This window comes from Primulina eburnea, chromosome 18 (assembly GCF_022965805.1).
Source record: "Primulina eburnea isolate SZY01 chromosome 18, ASM2296580v1, whole genome shotgun sequence".
Lineage (NCBI taxonomy): Eukaryota > Viridiplantae > Streptophyta > Magnoliopsida > Lamiales > Gesneriaceae > Primulina > Primulina eburnea.
In genome coordinates, this window is record NC_133118.1 from 28,340,642 (window position 1) to 28,356,201 (window position 15,560).

At 34.2% G+C, this 15,560-nt stretch overlaps 2 protein-coding genes across 7 annotated transcripts; both read right to left on the reverse strand.

Annotated features, from left to right (window-relative positions):
• Window positions 1–1,707: 1,707 nt before the first annotated feature.
• LOC140819306 (MA3 DOMAIN-CONTAINING TRANSLATION REGULATORY FACTOR 1-like) lies at window positions 1,708–7,092 on the reverse strand. Of its 3 annotated transcripts, none has more exons than XM_073179320.1 (3): window positions 6,625–7,092; window positions 3,791–3,876; window positions 1,708–3,684 (listed from the first exon to the last, which is right to left on the reverse strand). In XM_073179320.1, exons 1-3 carry the CDS (start codon window positions 6,839–6,841, stop codon window positions 1,876–1,878), a joined length of 2,112 nt encoding a protein of 703 aa, XP_073035421.1. In that variant the 5' UTR covers window positions 6,842–7,092; the 3' UTR covers window positions 1,708–1,875. The 3 variants fall into 3 exon arrangements, with proteins under 3 accessions (XP_073035421.1, XP_073035420.1, XP_073035422.1); XM_073179319.1 differs by having other exon boundaries at window positions 3,791–3,885; XM_073179321.1 differs by having other exon boundaries at window positions 3,791–6,371; window positions 6,625–6,764.
• A 1,674-nt stretch (window positions 7,093–8,766) lies between these two features.
• On the reverse strand, window positions 8,767–15,224 carry LOC140819393 (probable Ufm1-specific protease). 4 transcript variants are annotated; one of them, XM_073179473.1, is made up of 13 exons: window positions 14,954–15,224; window positions 14,075–14,446; window positions 13,103–13,374; window positions 12,923–13,010; window positions 12,599–12,771; window positions 11,885–11,975; window positions 11,168–11,293; window positions 11,037–11,084; window positions 10,856–10,932; window positions 10,184–10,272; window positions 9,515–9,626; window positions 9,310–9,412; window positions 8,767–9,223 (listed from the first exon to the last, which is right to left on the reverse strand). In XM_073179473.1, the coding sequence occupies exons 1-13, from the start codon at window positions 15,147–15,149 to the stop codon at window positions 8,994–8,996; spliced, it is 1,977 nt and encodes a 658-aa protein (XP_073035574.1). In that variant the 5' UTR covers window positions 15,150–15,224; the 3' UTR covers window positions 8,767–8,993. The 4 variants fall into 4 exon arrangements, with proteins under 4 accessions (XP_073035574.1, XP_073035573.1, XP_073035575.1 ...); XM_073179472.1 differs by having other exon boundaries at window positions 12,599–12,774; window positions 14,954–15,223; XM_073179474.1 differs by lacking the exon at window positions 10,184–10,272 and having other exon boundaries at window positions 9,515–9,622; window positions 12,599–12,774.
• Window positions 15,225–15,560: the final 336 nt, after the last annotated feature.

Sequence of the window (15,560 nt, forward strand, 5' to 3'; positions counted from 1 at the left end):
GAATAAAATGTAATTCCTAAATTAACTTTCTCAAATAATTCATCTTTATACTAAGTTTAAATATTTTATCCTTTTAATATTCTTTCTACATGTTATTTTATTATTTTAATGCAATTTTGTAATTATATTTTAGTGTAGTTTCTAATTAAGTAATAAATTATAGTATCACATGAAGATATAAGAAAAAAATAATTATATATGCAATAGTACAATAACATGATAAGTATATAATAATATAATAATATGAAATTTAATACTAATATATATTATTATTTTTTAACTAAGAATTGAAAGTAAAGAATTTAATAAATTATTTAGTAGAATTTATATCAATAATTATGAATTTTAATATACTAATAATATCATAAAATACGAATCTGATAGAAAAATTAAAATAGTTAGTTATAATAAGAAGTTTAAATATTTTAGTCGCATTTATAAATATATATACTTATATATATATATATATATATATATATATGACAAAGTCTTTTAGTGGAATCTTTTTTACAGAGGAAGGAGTGACGTGTGAGTGTTTTACATCCATAAAATTCCCGTGTCTTTACTATTCACAAGTTTTTACATTTCAAACTAGGCAAAAACTTGTATGAAACGGTCTCACGGGTCGTATTTGTGAGACGAATCCCTTATTTGGATCATCCATGAAAAAGTATTACTTTTTATGCTAAGAATATTACTTTTTATTTGAATATGGGTAGGGTTGACCCGTCTCACGGATTAAGATCCGTGAGACGGTCTCACATGAGACTAAATCTTCAAACTATATCTTGTTGTTTAGATTGTCAACTGGTTGAAAATATCATTAGAAATATTGAACCGTCTTTCACACTTTTCACGTGGTTAATATTTATAACCGTTTGAGAAAATCTTTCAACCGTGTAAAAATGATTGAAAACAAATTTTAAAAGCAAATTTTGAGTATTATAGGTTATATTTTATTATCAATTATTATTATTTCATTAGTTTTGATAATATTTTGACGAGTTAGTCATAAATATTTTAAATTGACAATTATTTGTCCTTAGTGTGATTCACTTATATAAATTATGATTTATGCATTTATAAAATCCATAATCTGGTTGATTTTTAGGTTATTATACCTTATACGTGGTTCTTAGATATATATATTTTCAAAATTTGTTTCAGTTCAATTCATTCTATATATTATGCTAATTATAATTTATTATATAACATAAAATTAACGACTTGAATTTCAATTTGAGAAACAATTTTGAAAGTAAAGTATATAAGTTCTTAATTAATTTATTCGTCTAATATGACAAAAGACTAAATCAATATAAATAAAAAAATGAATCAAATTATTTTTAAAAAATATCAAATTTTAATTTTTATTAAATAATTAATATTTACGTGCATCGCACGTGCTTCTTGCTAGTAGATACAAAAAATAGTGAAAGTTGGTCAATAGTCCGAATTCATGCGGAAGTTCGTGTTATTTATTCATTTATTTTTGTGGCGATACATCACAATCGCTACCTTTCGATAAACACTAGATAAATCATCAGTCTTAAATGTGCTATCAATTGATATTATATGATTCATGTTTCCAAAAATATATTTCATAACAACTTGTTTCTTTTTTTTTTTTTCTGAAAAAGAAAAAGAAAAAAAGTATTTACACTAAATTTATTTCAAAATTACATTCAAGAAATGCCATTTGTATGTACTAAATCGTTCATAAATTTGTTTATTATATACCCTTCCTAAAATACCATGTAAAATATAAAATATATGCATCTAAACCATCGTACCAAACAACCAAAACCTATTTTATGCAACACAAGACAACCTCTATACATCATATGACAAGAAACCACAAATACATGTTTCTGATCAAGAAAATGCAACTGCGTCTCCTTCTGCAGCCGCAAACGAAGGCGTGAGCCAACCTCTTTCTGCTGCATACTTTACATAAAAACCAAACTTATCCTTGGCGTTTGGAACATCAAGAGCCAGATCTTCAAGCCCATCTCTCATCCTGCTGAAACCTTTCGTCATCTGAGTGATCGTAATCAACCCTTCGTCAGAGCAAACTTGCAGCAAATCCAGAAACCTGTCATTTTGCTTCTCCATCGCCATAACCAGAGCTTTCTTCACCACCTCATGATTGAAAAAAGGCATGCTCAAATCACGGATGCATTGGCAGGCCTCATTTAGCACACCCCCGCTCTCGTATTCCTCGAGAAGTTTTTGAATCTTGTCTTTTGCATCCTCCACAGCCCAGCCTGTACCACCGCCCCAGCACCTCAAGATCCTCTCCCCAGCGTGACGTGCTGCTATGAGTGATTGAGCTGAACACACAGTTTCACTGCCACTACAATTTGGTGGCAGCCTGCTGGCTATCTCTTCCAAGTTTAGTGGGGTGAGGACATCATCTATGACAGCTCTTGCTAGGAAAAAGGCAAGTTCATTTGAAGCGTCTAAAATGTCAATTGCTGTGTCTTCTGCAGATTCCAGTAGCATAATAAAACCATTGATTATGTCTTCTGTTGAAAAGATCTCTATATGAAGCACTGAAAGCAAAACAGAGGCCATTTCTTTCTCTCTGTTTCTCCTGTCCAGTGCTAGAGTCACGAGCTTCTTAAGAAAAATAGGTTTATGCTTTGGCATTCTTAGATCTTCCAGGCTTCGAATCAGTTCAGGGATATCATCTGAGAGGAAGTATTCATGAACTATAGCGATAATTTCTTCCTTGTAGCGCCTCAATTTTTCGTCATTTTTGTTTGTTTTTTTCTCATCCTCAGTCAAAGATTTTAAGTAAGCTGTGTCAAGCCATCCATCAGACATTGCTTGGGAAATAAAGGGGTAGAAGAAATTCTTGGCAGAAGGAATATCAAGGGCAAGATCATCAAGGCTCTCAAATACTCGAGTAAAACCCTTTACCATTTGGTTTGAACTTATTAAACCATCATTTGCAGCTTCCTTTAGCAACTTCAGGATGAGTGGTTCTATTGTTGGTATCTCCATGGCAAAAACCAATGCTCTTTTCACAACTTCGTGATGGAGAAATGGAACACCCAACTGTCTAATACATCGAGAGGCTTCTGAAGCATCTCCACTCTCCACATATGTTCTTAGAAGTTCAGTGATTTTTTTCTCTACCTCAACAACAGTAATATGTGTACTTCCCCCCCACCGTCTTTCTACAAGTTCTGCATAGTGGGGTGCTGAGAGATAGCTTTTCTCAGCAGTTTGCAGCACCTCAACTCCCATGGAGGTTTCTGAAAGCATTTTTCTGGACTTGGTTATGAAAACAAGAGGTAGAATATCATCAACCAAGGCTCGAGCAATAAATAAAGCAAGAATTTCAACAGTATCCAATACATCTATTGCCAAATCATCTGCAGATTCAAGCAGCATGAAGAATCCCTGCCTAATCTGGGCTGCATTTATAACATCAGCATACAGAGCTGACAACAAAACCGAAGCCATCTCCTTCTCTTTGGTATGCCTGTCCATGGCCATGGAAACGAGGTGCTTAATAAAGTAGGGATGGTACTGACTTGATCCTAGTTCTGTGAGATCGGAAGCAGCAACTTCTACATCACCGGTGTTAAAGTAATCATCTATTATCGAGATTACAGCCTTTTTGTATTCATCCAAAGTATGAGAGGCATTTGATCCAACTAACTCACAAGGTTCCTACTCAAGAAAAGAACAAAATCTTCTGTGAAAACAACTCACTGTAGATAGAAAAAGGAGAATGTTGCAGTTCAAAATAGTAAAAGAAATAAAATTATGATAGTACAGGGCCACTGTCGTAGTTTGAATCCTTTTGATCAATACAAGTTTCACCAACAGTATCAAGCAGATTGCTCCAAGTGCCTTTGCCTCCTGTGCCATCTATTATCATAGTTAGCTCATTACAATACGATGAATGCATAGAAATCGAAGAAGTTGCAAAAAAATAAAATCATGACCTCAAGCTAAAAGAGTAATATTTTTTAAATCCGTGTCTCCAACTTCAAATGACACAGTTATCACCACATAAACTGTAACTTATATGAAAATACCAAATAATAAGATGGGTCGCCATTCTTCTTATTAGCCCCACTACGGATTCCAGCTATTTATTCCATACACTGCCACTCTAAAAATTGGGAACCAAAAAGTTTAGGAGATAAGATTGAACCAGTAATTCAATGACATAATCCTAGGTATAAACACTAATTATTCTGACAGTAAATGGTAAAAAAAGAGTTAAAAAAGTTTGCACACAGAATGCCAACTAGGGCTTTGAACAACCAAAGCCGGTTCATGAGCTTTTTGAACTAAGTTGATTAATATTCAATTACTTAAAATTATAGAAGTTGTGGCAAGCTAGAACATGTTAGAATATTTCTTTTGACCTGATTGGAGCTCACATTACTTTGTTTGATAGCTCGCGAGCCGCTTGTGAGCTTTAATATTTTAATTCATATATAATAACATAATAAAAATTACATGACTTCAATAACTTGAGCCTGAGATTGAGCCTCTGTCTAATAAATCTAGAAAATCAAGTTTAAACTAAATGAATGGGGCTCAAATTTGAACTTTAAGTCGAGTAAACCCGAATAGTTTAATTTTTAAGCTCTGGGCCAGGTAAAATTTCGACCTCGAGCTTGGATGTGAAAAATTAATAGTTTTCGGATCGATTCATTTCATTCTCGCTCCTTATAACATGAACTTATAGTTGATCCACTGTCCACTAAAAAGCATGTTAAATTATCCTCCATCTGCAGGCATTTCAAGATGCTGGCCGAAGATTTACCCGAAGGGTAAATAGTCCTAGTGGCATTCCATATTGAGCTGATCATAAAAGGTCTATTCATTCAATAACTGAAAATTCAATCCAACAAGGGCATAAACAGATTCATGTTTCCTTTTTGCATGTATGAGAAGCAAGTAGCATGACGCACAGACAACTGTTTTTTCCACAGAAAAATAAAATCCATGATATTCAATAGGAAAAACCCAATTCAACAGAAGATTCCAATAATATGCGAGTTTCTGTATCAAACCAACTAGAGTATGTAGAACTTCAATGGGCATAGTCCAATTCAGCCCAAGATTTCAACAAATTTATTAAGCTGAAAAAATGACAACTATGTTATATTACATGCACACAATAAAAAATAAAATTATTCAAGACAACACTTGCCAAAAGAACATCAAGAAATCTTCCAGTGAACCATCTACTGCAAAAACTACTGACTAAAAATATAATCGTAAATGAAAAATGTCACAAGCAAAAGTTCGGGAACTCGTCAATCAGACAAAGTAGCATACCACAAACAACAGCTATTCCAAGTCAAAGACATCTCAAGAATGGGACAAAGCTTTTGATTTGGGATAAACAGACCTTTTCTGCTGTTTGAAATTGTCTCACACAATACTTACCACCTCTGGTTTTCAATGACCCAAATTCACATATCTGTATATAAGACAAGGGGAAGTTGCTAATACATAGACAGGAAATATATGATGCCCTTGCTATGAATATAAATTAGATACAACCTAAAAGCTTTTTCTTGTTAGGATGCTATTATTCAATATGGATATTAAGATTATGTGCCCATAATTGCATTAAGATAGCAAGCAGCCCAAGATCACGAGGCATTAGGGCTTAGAGACTCTTTGTCTCCAATAATAATAACCAACTTTGTATTCAAGAGATACTTGTATGAAGTAAATTAATTTTTGAATGGAGAAATGAATCATATTTAAATGTACAAGAAAGACGTAAATGAAAGGTACAAAAAGCCAAAAAACATCATTCCTTAATTTATGCTTCATATGATAAACGCTTTGCCACGACATGCAGTCAAGAGATTCAACAGTTAATCCAACGCTTGCTTATTAACAAACTAATCTACAGCTGCGAGCAACTTCTAGCAATGTATATAGCCACCAGGCATCATAACAGAAGCTGAAGTCACAAACGCAATATTCAGACATCTCATCTCGGAACATCACATTTACTTTTGCATTCTCAGCATTCAATTCCTCCCACTGAAAATAACAAATTTAAAAAAAAAAGCCTTGAAATATACTGAAAGCACATAAGAACCCCACACAACTCCTGCAAAATCTCTTAAACAATACGCCTTAAAACACTAAGCATCGATCATGTACTAGCTATAGCAGTCAATCCATCTCGTAAATTCCAATGTCAAATGGCTCATACATATTCAATAATCCGAAAAAATAATCAAAACCAATATCTGAACCGGAAAAAAAAAACATGGACTTAAATTTTAGTATGTGCACGCGTAATAAATCTCGTACCACCACTATAATCAGTGCTCAACAATCTTTATTTATGCAGCTGGAATGCATTCTTCCACCTCAAAAAACCAACAAGTAAATGGGCATTAACTTTCGAAACTGAAATGAATCCCACAATACAAAATCCATAACAACCACCAAATAAAGAACAACCGAAAATAGAAGCATCTAATCCCTGTAAGCATCATCAATCAGTCTTAGCTATTGAACTCCAGAACCAGACAACAAACGCAGAGACCGAAAAAGAAAAACCATTTTCGAAATAATTAAAGTGTCATGCCATGTCATCAATTTGTTTTCCCATAATTTTACCTTTCTCAACTCTGATAACTTTCCCAGACTGCAAAGCAGAAAGATGCCTGCTGCCCGAAACCTGGAGAAAACGATGCTCTCCGAGCACGGAAGATTTCTGACCCGCAGACTTCAGTGAAGACGACAACGACAGTGATGCCATCACCTCCGCATTTCGAGACTCCATTTTCCGCACCTCCCTCCGCTCCTCCATCAGAAACCCCTCGCCGCTAGCCATTCTCTCTTCTTTCCAATGACAAAAACCTATAAAAACGAAACCAAACAACACCTCAACTCAAAACCGAATTCACAACAACAGAATCCACAAAGCTCAATTCAACCCCAAACTTTGCCTTCGCGGATTGCAGGAAGACAGAGAAGCAACCAGAAACACGAAGAAACGCACTCGATCAGTGTGTGTGTGTGTGTGTATAGAATCACAGTTGTGTATGTATAGGTTTTGTCTTTTTGAGCAAAAAATCGTCTGGGAACGAAGACATAAAAATACAGAGGCTCCAGTTACTTGTACACGTCATCGCTTCCTCAAGTGCCGACGTGGCACAAGTGGCCCCCTCCTGTACTTTTCCCTACAGTTCTCCGGTTTCAATTCAGCTCCGGTCTACGGACGCGACCCATACCAAAATATCATTTTTCCCCCACTTATTTTACATCTATTTTCTTTGATAAAAACTTATGTGAGACAGTCTCACGGATCATATTTGTGAGACGAATCTCTTATTTGGATCATCCATGGAAAAGTATTACTTTTTATGTTAAAAATATTAACCGATATTCACCCGTTTTACATATTAAAATCCGTGAAGTGGTCTCACATAAACCCACTCATTTTCTTTTTTGTTCAAGTGATTTATACATTATAAATTTTTATACACATTTTTTTGGATTATTAAATTAACTATTTTTTAAATATACATTTTGTAAGACCAAGCCAAAATTATAGTCGTTAGCAATTATGTAATTCAAATCTTTTACACGAGACCGTACCTCACTCATCACGTTTCGAATACTCTCGCAATATTGCTAAGACAAAATCTGTGTGAGACGGTCTAACAAGTCGTATTTTGTGAGACAAATCTTTTATTTGGATCATCTATGAAAAAGTATTACTTTTTATGCTAAGAGTATTATTTTTTATTGTGAATAATTGATAGGGTGACCCGTCTCACAGATAAAGATTCGTGAGATCGTCTCACAAAAGACCTACTCTATGGCTAATTATTGTGCTTCAACATAAACATGAAGATTATTTTTAAATTCAAATACATATATCTTTTATTTGTTTAGAGAAAAAGAGAAATTATTTATGATCCCCGTAATAAGAAGAAATTCGTATCAAAAAATTGAAATGTTGGGCGTTTTTAAAAGAATTTGTGTGACAAATGAAAAAACATCCCAAAGTTGGCGTAATTGAATTGTCTGACGAAGGTGATCGTTCTTGTACGCAAAGAAAGTTGAATTCAAACTTTATGTTTTGCTGTTTCAAACTTCTACTACACATGCACTATTTTCCCACATTAAACATCACAAAATCCTTGACTCGTTTTTTTTTCCTTCTATTTATTTTTTGTGAAAGTATTGTCATTATTATTACAATAAATTATTATTATAAAACACGATGTTATTTACATTTCATTTTGTTGAATGGACTCCATAATTTTATACATGACTCAAATTCGGACATTATTTCCACCTTCCAATACGTGTTTTTTTTTTTTTGGTACTTGTTCTTAACAATCAATATATTTTATTTTATAAATCAGATATCGTTTGATTTGCTATATTATTTATCTATATTTTTATCAAATTTAATATCTTGTTTATGCACCATATTATTTATTCGTATCAATCATTTATCTTATATGAATCATTTATCTCACATCAATCAAATTATTGAATTGAAAATTACAATATTATTCTTAATAAATAATATTATAAATGTTTTATTAATATTTTTTTTAAAACAAAACGATAATATCACATTATCTCAAATTTAATCAAATTAATCAATCTAATCAAATATTATATTAAATATCATAAAAAATATTACTTATCTCCGTACTATTTGTATGATACCTCGAATCAAATTGTATCTAACAATACATATAATCCATCTACCACCAAAGGCTCCAATAAGATTACATGAAATTGTAACAATTCCCTCGTCCAAAATAAAAAAAAAAAGTTTAAATATCATTACAAAAGTCTCAATGATTAAGGATTTAAGCCAAAAACCAAACTAAATACCATTACAACGTTGAACTTTCATTTTCAAATAAAAAAAATATCGTTTAGCTTTCCCTTTCAAAAATAAATAAATAAAGAGAAAAAGTTTAGCTTTCATTTCAACTAAACTACTAAAAAACTATCAATCAAACCATGTTAGGCCTCAGAGGAAGCAAAAGATTGTAAAATTTATCGTGCAAGAAGAAATGCTTCCCTTTGCCATCAACAGCCTTTTTCCAACCACACCATCCCCCATTCACTATTTTCTTGAGCTCATCGTTTCCGGTATAGTGAGGATCGAGTATAAGAAATGCACAGTCGCCACTCACATCATCGTAATCGACTCCCAACAGAGTATATGCAAGAACACCCCCACCTGTAATAAAAGTAAAAAATAGCAGATCATTAACGACAGGAAGATGTCGCGCAAAAAACATGAGGTAGAAATGATGGAGTTCTAACCTATCATGATAGGAGTTCCTTGAGTCTCGAAATGCAATGCAAGCTCTCGACATTTTTCTGGAAGCTCGGCTCCAGACCTCACATTAATGACTTTACAGCTAACCTGTTTGGGAATATATTTTAATTCATCTGTGAAGTTCTTGATACGGTATACTCAAAGCTACAAGATCAAGCGAAACAAAGAGATAGAAGAATGAATACTTACACCGAGTAGTTTGTCCAAAACAAAACTCAACTCAATGGCTCCAATCCATTCTTGTGACCCAATAAATGAAGGGTCTTTATCCCCAATCTCTACCAGTGATTGCTGTATCTGTCTGAAAGAATAGTACTGACTGTGAGGCCAAATATTACTAGAACAAGGCAAAGGTGAAAGACAAAATATAAAAAATTCACAACAGACGATGTTTTCATGTGTAAAAGTTTTTTATGATTAAAGATTGAGAAATATAGATAATTTGATATCAAATGAAATAATGAATACATAAATCCAGAGACAGACTTCAGAATCCTGAATAAAATAATGTTAATAGAGAGGTATCGCTCCATGCAAAAGATTCCTACAGTATGAACTTTGCAAGTCCCAAGTGTTTCATATAGTGAAGAAAATAACTTTTTCTCCCATAAATACTCCTTCTTAGAGATGAACAAACTATAGAACCAACTATCAAATTCCATCATCATAATTAATCGTTGATAAATTCATCTATCATCCAAAATATTTCCTTTTAAAAAATAAATGGAAATGGCCTACTCATGGTTATGGAAGAAGAAAATAAACTTTTGTGCAAGCCAAATACACGATTAAACGCAGTGGTGGAAATGGAGTGCAGGTCATCGGAAAAAAGCAGAACAAATAAAGAAAAAAAAAAACCTGTGTGAAGGGACATCAATGGATGTGTAGTGTTGTTGCCTGAACCATGATATGATAGTTTGCAATGATCGATAAGCGCAGCCCCAACCCTGGCATATAAAACTATTGTTTAACTCATTGCTCAAAACTGAAAAAGCAACAATCAAATATGACCACAGGCATCTGTTAAGAAAAAGACATAATTCCACACTGCACTGTGACAATTCACTGGAAACAACACTATGGCCTTAAGTATAGATCGGATAAAAGTCATGGTTCTCTCTCAATAAAAAAGCACAACTATCCCATCCCCAGAATTTTCCAACCTCTACTTTTTCTTAGTGCACAATAGTGCCAGGGGTTTCATTTTCTTATTTGAATCAATAACCTAAGTTTTCAGCATCTAATTATCTAACAACCTGTTTCCGATAATTTTTCATTTCTCTTTATTCAGTGAACAATAAAAACTTGAGCACCACATTCTCATGAAACAAATCAGATATCCAGTAAAAAACATAAAGAATAGACTCAGCATCAATATATGTCTTCACAAGACTTGAAGCAGAATCAGTATATTTGTTCAGTACATATGGAATCAGCACACAAAAATCAATATAAAATTTAGAATAGCAGACTCTGTTAGATCAGTAAAAAATTAGCGAAAATCAGTAACTTGCACGAGTGAGGTGTTACCGAGTCGTCAAATCCATCTTGGAGGTAATGATAATACTCATAAGAACCTTGAATTAGAGAGGCAATGCCACCAGATACTACACATTTATATTATATAAGTGTATTCAGGGCCAAGCCATGGGAATCAAAAAACATCGTAGGAAATGCAATAATCCATGTAAAGGGTCAAAACGACAATTACCCCCACTGCTTGGAATATCGCGATGAACATTCTTGAGCAAAGAGGAGCCTATCATAATGAATGAAATAGTCAAAATATACACCAATTCAAATAAACACAGACATAGTAAAATTTAGAAGCTGAACAACTACCTTTTGGATATGATTTGTCTTTCATATCGTCCTTTGTCGAAAAAAAGTTAATAGCGTTAGCAATTCTCAAGAGAGGACGATCAAAGGGCAACCCTAGTCTCAGGTGAAGTGATCTTCGAACTTCAACTGCAAAATTTAGGTCTTGGAATTTGCATAAACTAATGAAACGAAAGCTTACTTTATTTCTATGTACTCTTTGCAGCACATGAAACTTCGAAAAAATGAAAGCAATGCTGGCAAGTGAAGACTGTACTCCCATATATTCGTTTGCCATGACAGTAAAAATCACTATGAACATGGAATCAATGGATCAAGTAGAATTTAAAACTCAAGTTTATAAAGATTCCAGCTGACTGGAGGTTGCTCGTTGTCAAACGGCTGAATTCACGCTTCGTATGCCTATAAGTCTGCATCATTCATTATTCCTGGTTTTACAGCTCAATTAGAATGTTTTATGATGGCACACAATCTTTTTGGGAGCGTAACATAGTTCTAAAGTTATCCACTCTTTCTTGTGCTACCATAGTTCTAAATCTATCCAACCTTTTCTTCGTCCTTATTTGTGATGGAATGGGAACTTAAACCTCGACTTCAATTGAAGTAAACACGGGATTGTGACCACAATGAATATCTATCTAACCTTGGAAACCACAAGATCAGAGATACATCCTTCTAGCCACATAGTTATTTGATGAACTTTATATTTAGTTACAGTACCTTGCTTCATTTCCATCTCCCCATAACTAAGTTCATATATTGCTGTAACAGGATGTAGAAAGCCTGAAGGAAGGAAGTGGTATGGACGTAGCTGAAGAAGAGGAGGAAATTTGTCAGTATACTTGGTGAATGAAAACAGGAAAAATAAATTTTTCTAGGAAAAAAATTCTTTGAAACATTGGAAAGAACCACTATACTAACAAGAAGTACATATAACATTTCTCTCAAAAACATAGAACATGTAGGTTCAAGCATATTCTTGATCTTCATGAACTCTAATTACAAAATAACAGAGACAAATAATTCTTGTGTAAGGATTAATCTTCTTCTAAAATCGAATTCATATAAGTTAGATTTCAGTCACTGAATTCCTAAAATAATAAATAAATATCAAACATTAATTCTAAGAGGCATCATTTATGTTGATTTGGAAACAATAAACAAGAAAGCCTGTATATAACTATTTTGTGCTTAGCTCTGTAGAAGAGTTTCCCAGAGCCTATATTATCGATTATGTTTCTCTTGCAGATGATAAGGGCCAGAACAATTGCAGATTGAGAAATTAGACAACAATGAGTTTCATAAACCAGACAATCAAACTAGAAAACATGGATTGAAAAATTTATCGAGTTCAAGCTAGTCCATGAATTTTCTCCCCATTAATTATTCTTTTAGCGTTATGATAAAAAAGAATAATGGAGCTGATCTTCTAACCAGTGATTGCTGTATTAAGAGGTCAGGTAGGATCTTGTTCTTGAACGAGTGCAACTGGTCAACTAGACCAGGGATAGTAAGCTTCAAAACCATGTCTGCTAACGGTAAGTCCTTTGGCACATAGAACAAAACTTCTAATTTATGACTTATGAGCAAAAGTTTAGCATTTCCTGCTGCTGGAAAAAATGTAAAGAAACAATAAGTTGGATTCTCAAAACTAACTTCATATATCCAGCTAAAAAAGAAAACCAGACTGGTCAAAATCCCTAATTTTGTGAACTATGAAATGACACTCGGTTTTCTTTTGCTGTGCAGTAATTATACCTGGATAATATTCGGCAATAGGTGCCACTGGTTTCTGTGAACTCCTTGACCTATTAAACATGACACTGACTAAAATTTTATCTGCATCCTGAGGGTAAAAAACATCAATTGCTACAGAAAAAGAACCAAACTTTCAAGATAACTAGTGAATTTAATATATTGACACATGGCACTATTTACCTTCTCTACAGAGCTAGATGATGTGAAGTTCTTGGTTTCCGAGAGAAAGTATTTACACGAAAGAGACTTTGTATAAGACTCTTCAGCACTTTCAATTACATAAGCATTTCTTGGAAGCTCTACAGGCAAATCCAGATCCGAACCATGAAGAACGATAGGCTCAGATCCACCAGACGAAGTTTTGTTACCAGCTTCTATGATGTATGTAACTTGTGGGTCTCTAAGTTTGCATTCAACGTCTTCAGTAGCTCGTGCGTAAGCACCCTCCACATCTACAGGATGTGCAAAACAATTAGCAACAGGGAAAGGATAAAATACAAGCGACATGCTTCATTGGTGGCAATGTCATCATGAGAATAGAACAGAAAGATAAAGTAGTTCATCAAGTCCCAACGCAAAAATAAGAAAAACGTAATAACAAAGGATTCACTAGTTCTTTTCAGAATTGTTTCTGTAAGCAATCCTAAAACATGTATTTTCATTAGATTCATTTTCTCTCTACAAGTTGCATGCCATCAGAAAAAATGTCTTGATGTACATGGTCTACAAGTTTAAAGTTTATCATTTATACAAATACAAGTCGTTCAGTCATAAGCAGTTTTAGTGGTGCCTAGTGAAAGGCTAGTTATATTCTGAACTAGATTACATTCAGATATTTAGATTGCAAATAAACAAAAAAGAAATTGAAATGGCAAGACTTACCTGTTCAAAGTCATCCTAAATTAAAATTACACACGAAGTCTCACTCTATCATGAAAGCAATAAAGTACTAAAAAATCATCATCACCAACAAATTATTTAAAAGAAGCTGGTTTCTTAACAATCCCTAAGTTTAGGATTATATTCTCCCAACAGATTATTCCCTAAGAGCAACGCAAATAGCTAAAATACATCATGATTCTCAAAAAAATTCATGTTAAATTTAATGTCTCGTGAAAACACAAATCAATATATACTTGAAAAATAATTCACCTTTTGGATTGCTCACAGGAAAATACAGAGGCAATTTTAGTGAGAGTTCACACCGAACTAAACAACCTCTCTCCCAAATATATTTCTCAGGCTGATCCTCATACACAACATGGCTTACTTGCTCCACGCTCTTTGAATTCCCTTTCTTGGATATGAAAAACTGTATATCACGCTCACTGTTCTCATGATTCCAATCCAGCACAGCTCCAATCAACACCTGTTCTCCACTGTCACCACCATAGAGCGTCTTCCTCAAATTTCTAACTGCTGAAACAGCATCAGCCGCAACCTTTTCGACCTTCCTGTCCTTCTTTTCTTGAACAATCAGTCCGATTATTTCGAAACCCCTTGGAATCAGACCCCTTATATCATCTGTCAGTGAAGTAGCACAGTACGTCAGTACGTAAACCAGAAATTAGCCATTGCTTTGTACTCTATTATACTTCATGTAAAGCTACAATTCCCAACCCGTACCCCACAACCATCAATTCTACAGTTTCATTTTATCCAAATTGTCTCCACCAAGAGGCCTCAAGTGTGCGTAGTTTAAAGTTGGACATGTTTACCTAATGCCCATAACCAATGTGTTCGCTCTAGTATTCCAAATTACCAACAAAGAGAGAATTTTTTCAAAAGCAACTATGGAGAAACTCACACTTGAGCAAAATCAAGCTACCTACTAATTCCGCAAGGCGCGGCTTTTTCCGCATAACCAACAAAACAATTTTGATTGCACAAGAACCCAATCCAAACTCAAGATACAATAGCCGAATCTCCCATCAGCAATTCAATTCACGGTATAAACAAATAATAATAATATCCTACTGCATCAAAGTTGTTACCTCATAAATATATACCATTATAGGTCCCTTTATTTACCTGATTCTTTAGCAACGTCGGGGGAAAGTGAATCAGATGGGAGAGTGTGAATGCAACGGACTGTTGACGCGACGTTCACTGAAGGCAAGAATGGAGATCCGATCAGCCACTGGAGCCCCGATTCCGTCTTCAATATCACCAGTTTCCGACATAATATTCGAATTCCGACGTCGTCTCCGGTGATCTGCGGGGCCATGGATGCGATTTCGGGTCAACAAATCCCAGAACCCGGGCCTTGCTCCGGCAGCTGGTATATTGCTGAAGACTTTGAGGGGAAGTGGATCCGATTACATGATACCATTATCATTTTGGGCCGATTCGGATATGGACTAGAATTTGCTAACCAGTCCAAAGATGTCAATTGGACTACATAATGGGCTTAACATTTTGGCTTGTTTTGGATATGGGCTAGAATTTGCTGATAACCAATTCAAGAAGCCAAGAATAAACCCCTTGGATAAAATATTCCATAATGGGTTAAACATTTAGGTTTTATTTGGATTGATAGATTTGATGTCTAAAAATTTCAAATCTATGTAAATTCACTTGAAAATAGATTTTAATTCATAACTAGTTCTTTTTTTTAAGTCATTGTGGTGGAATTTAA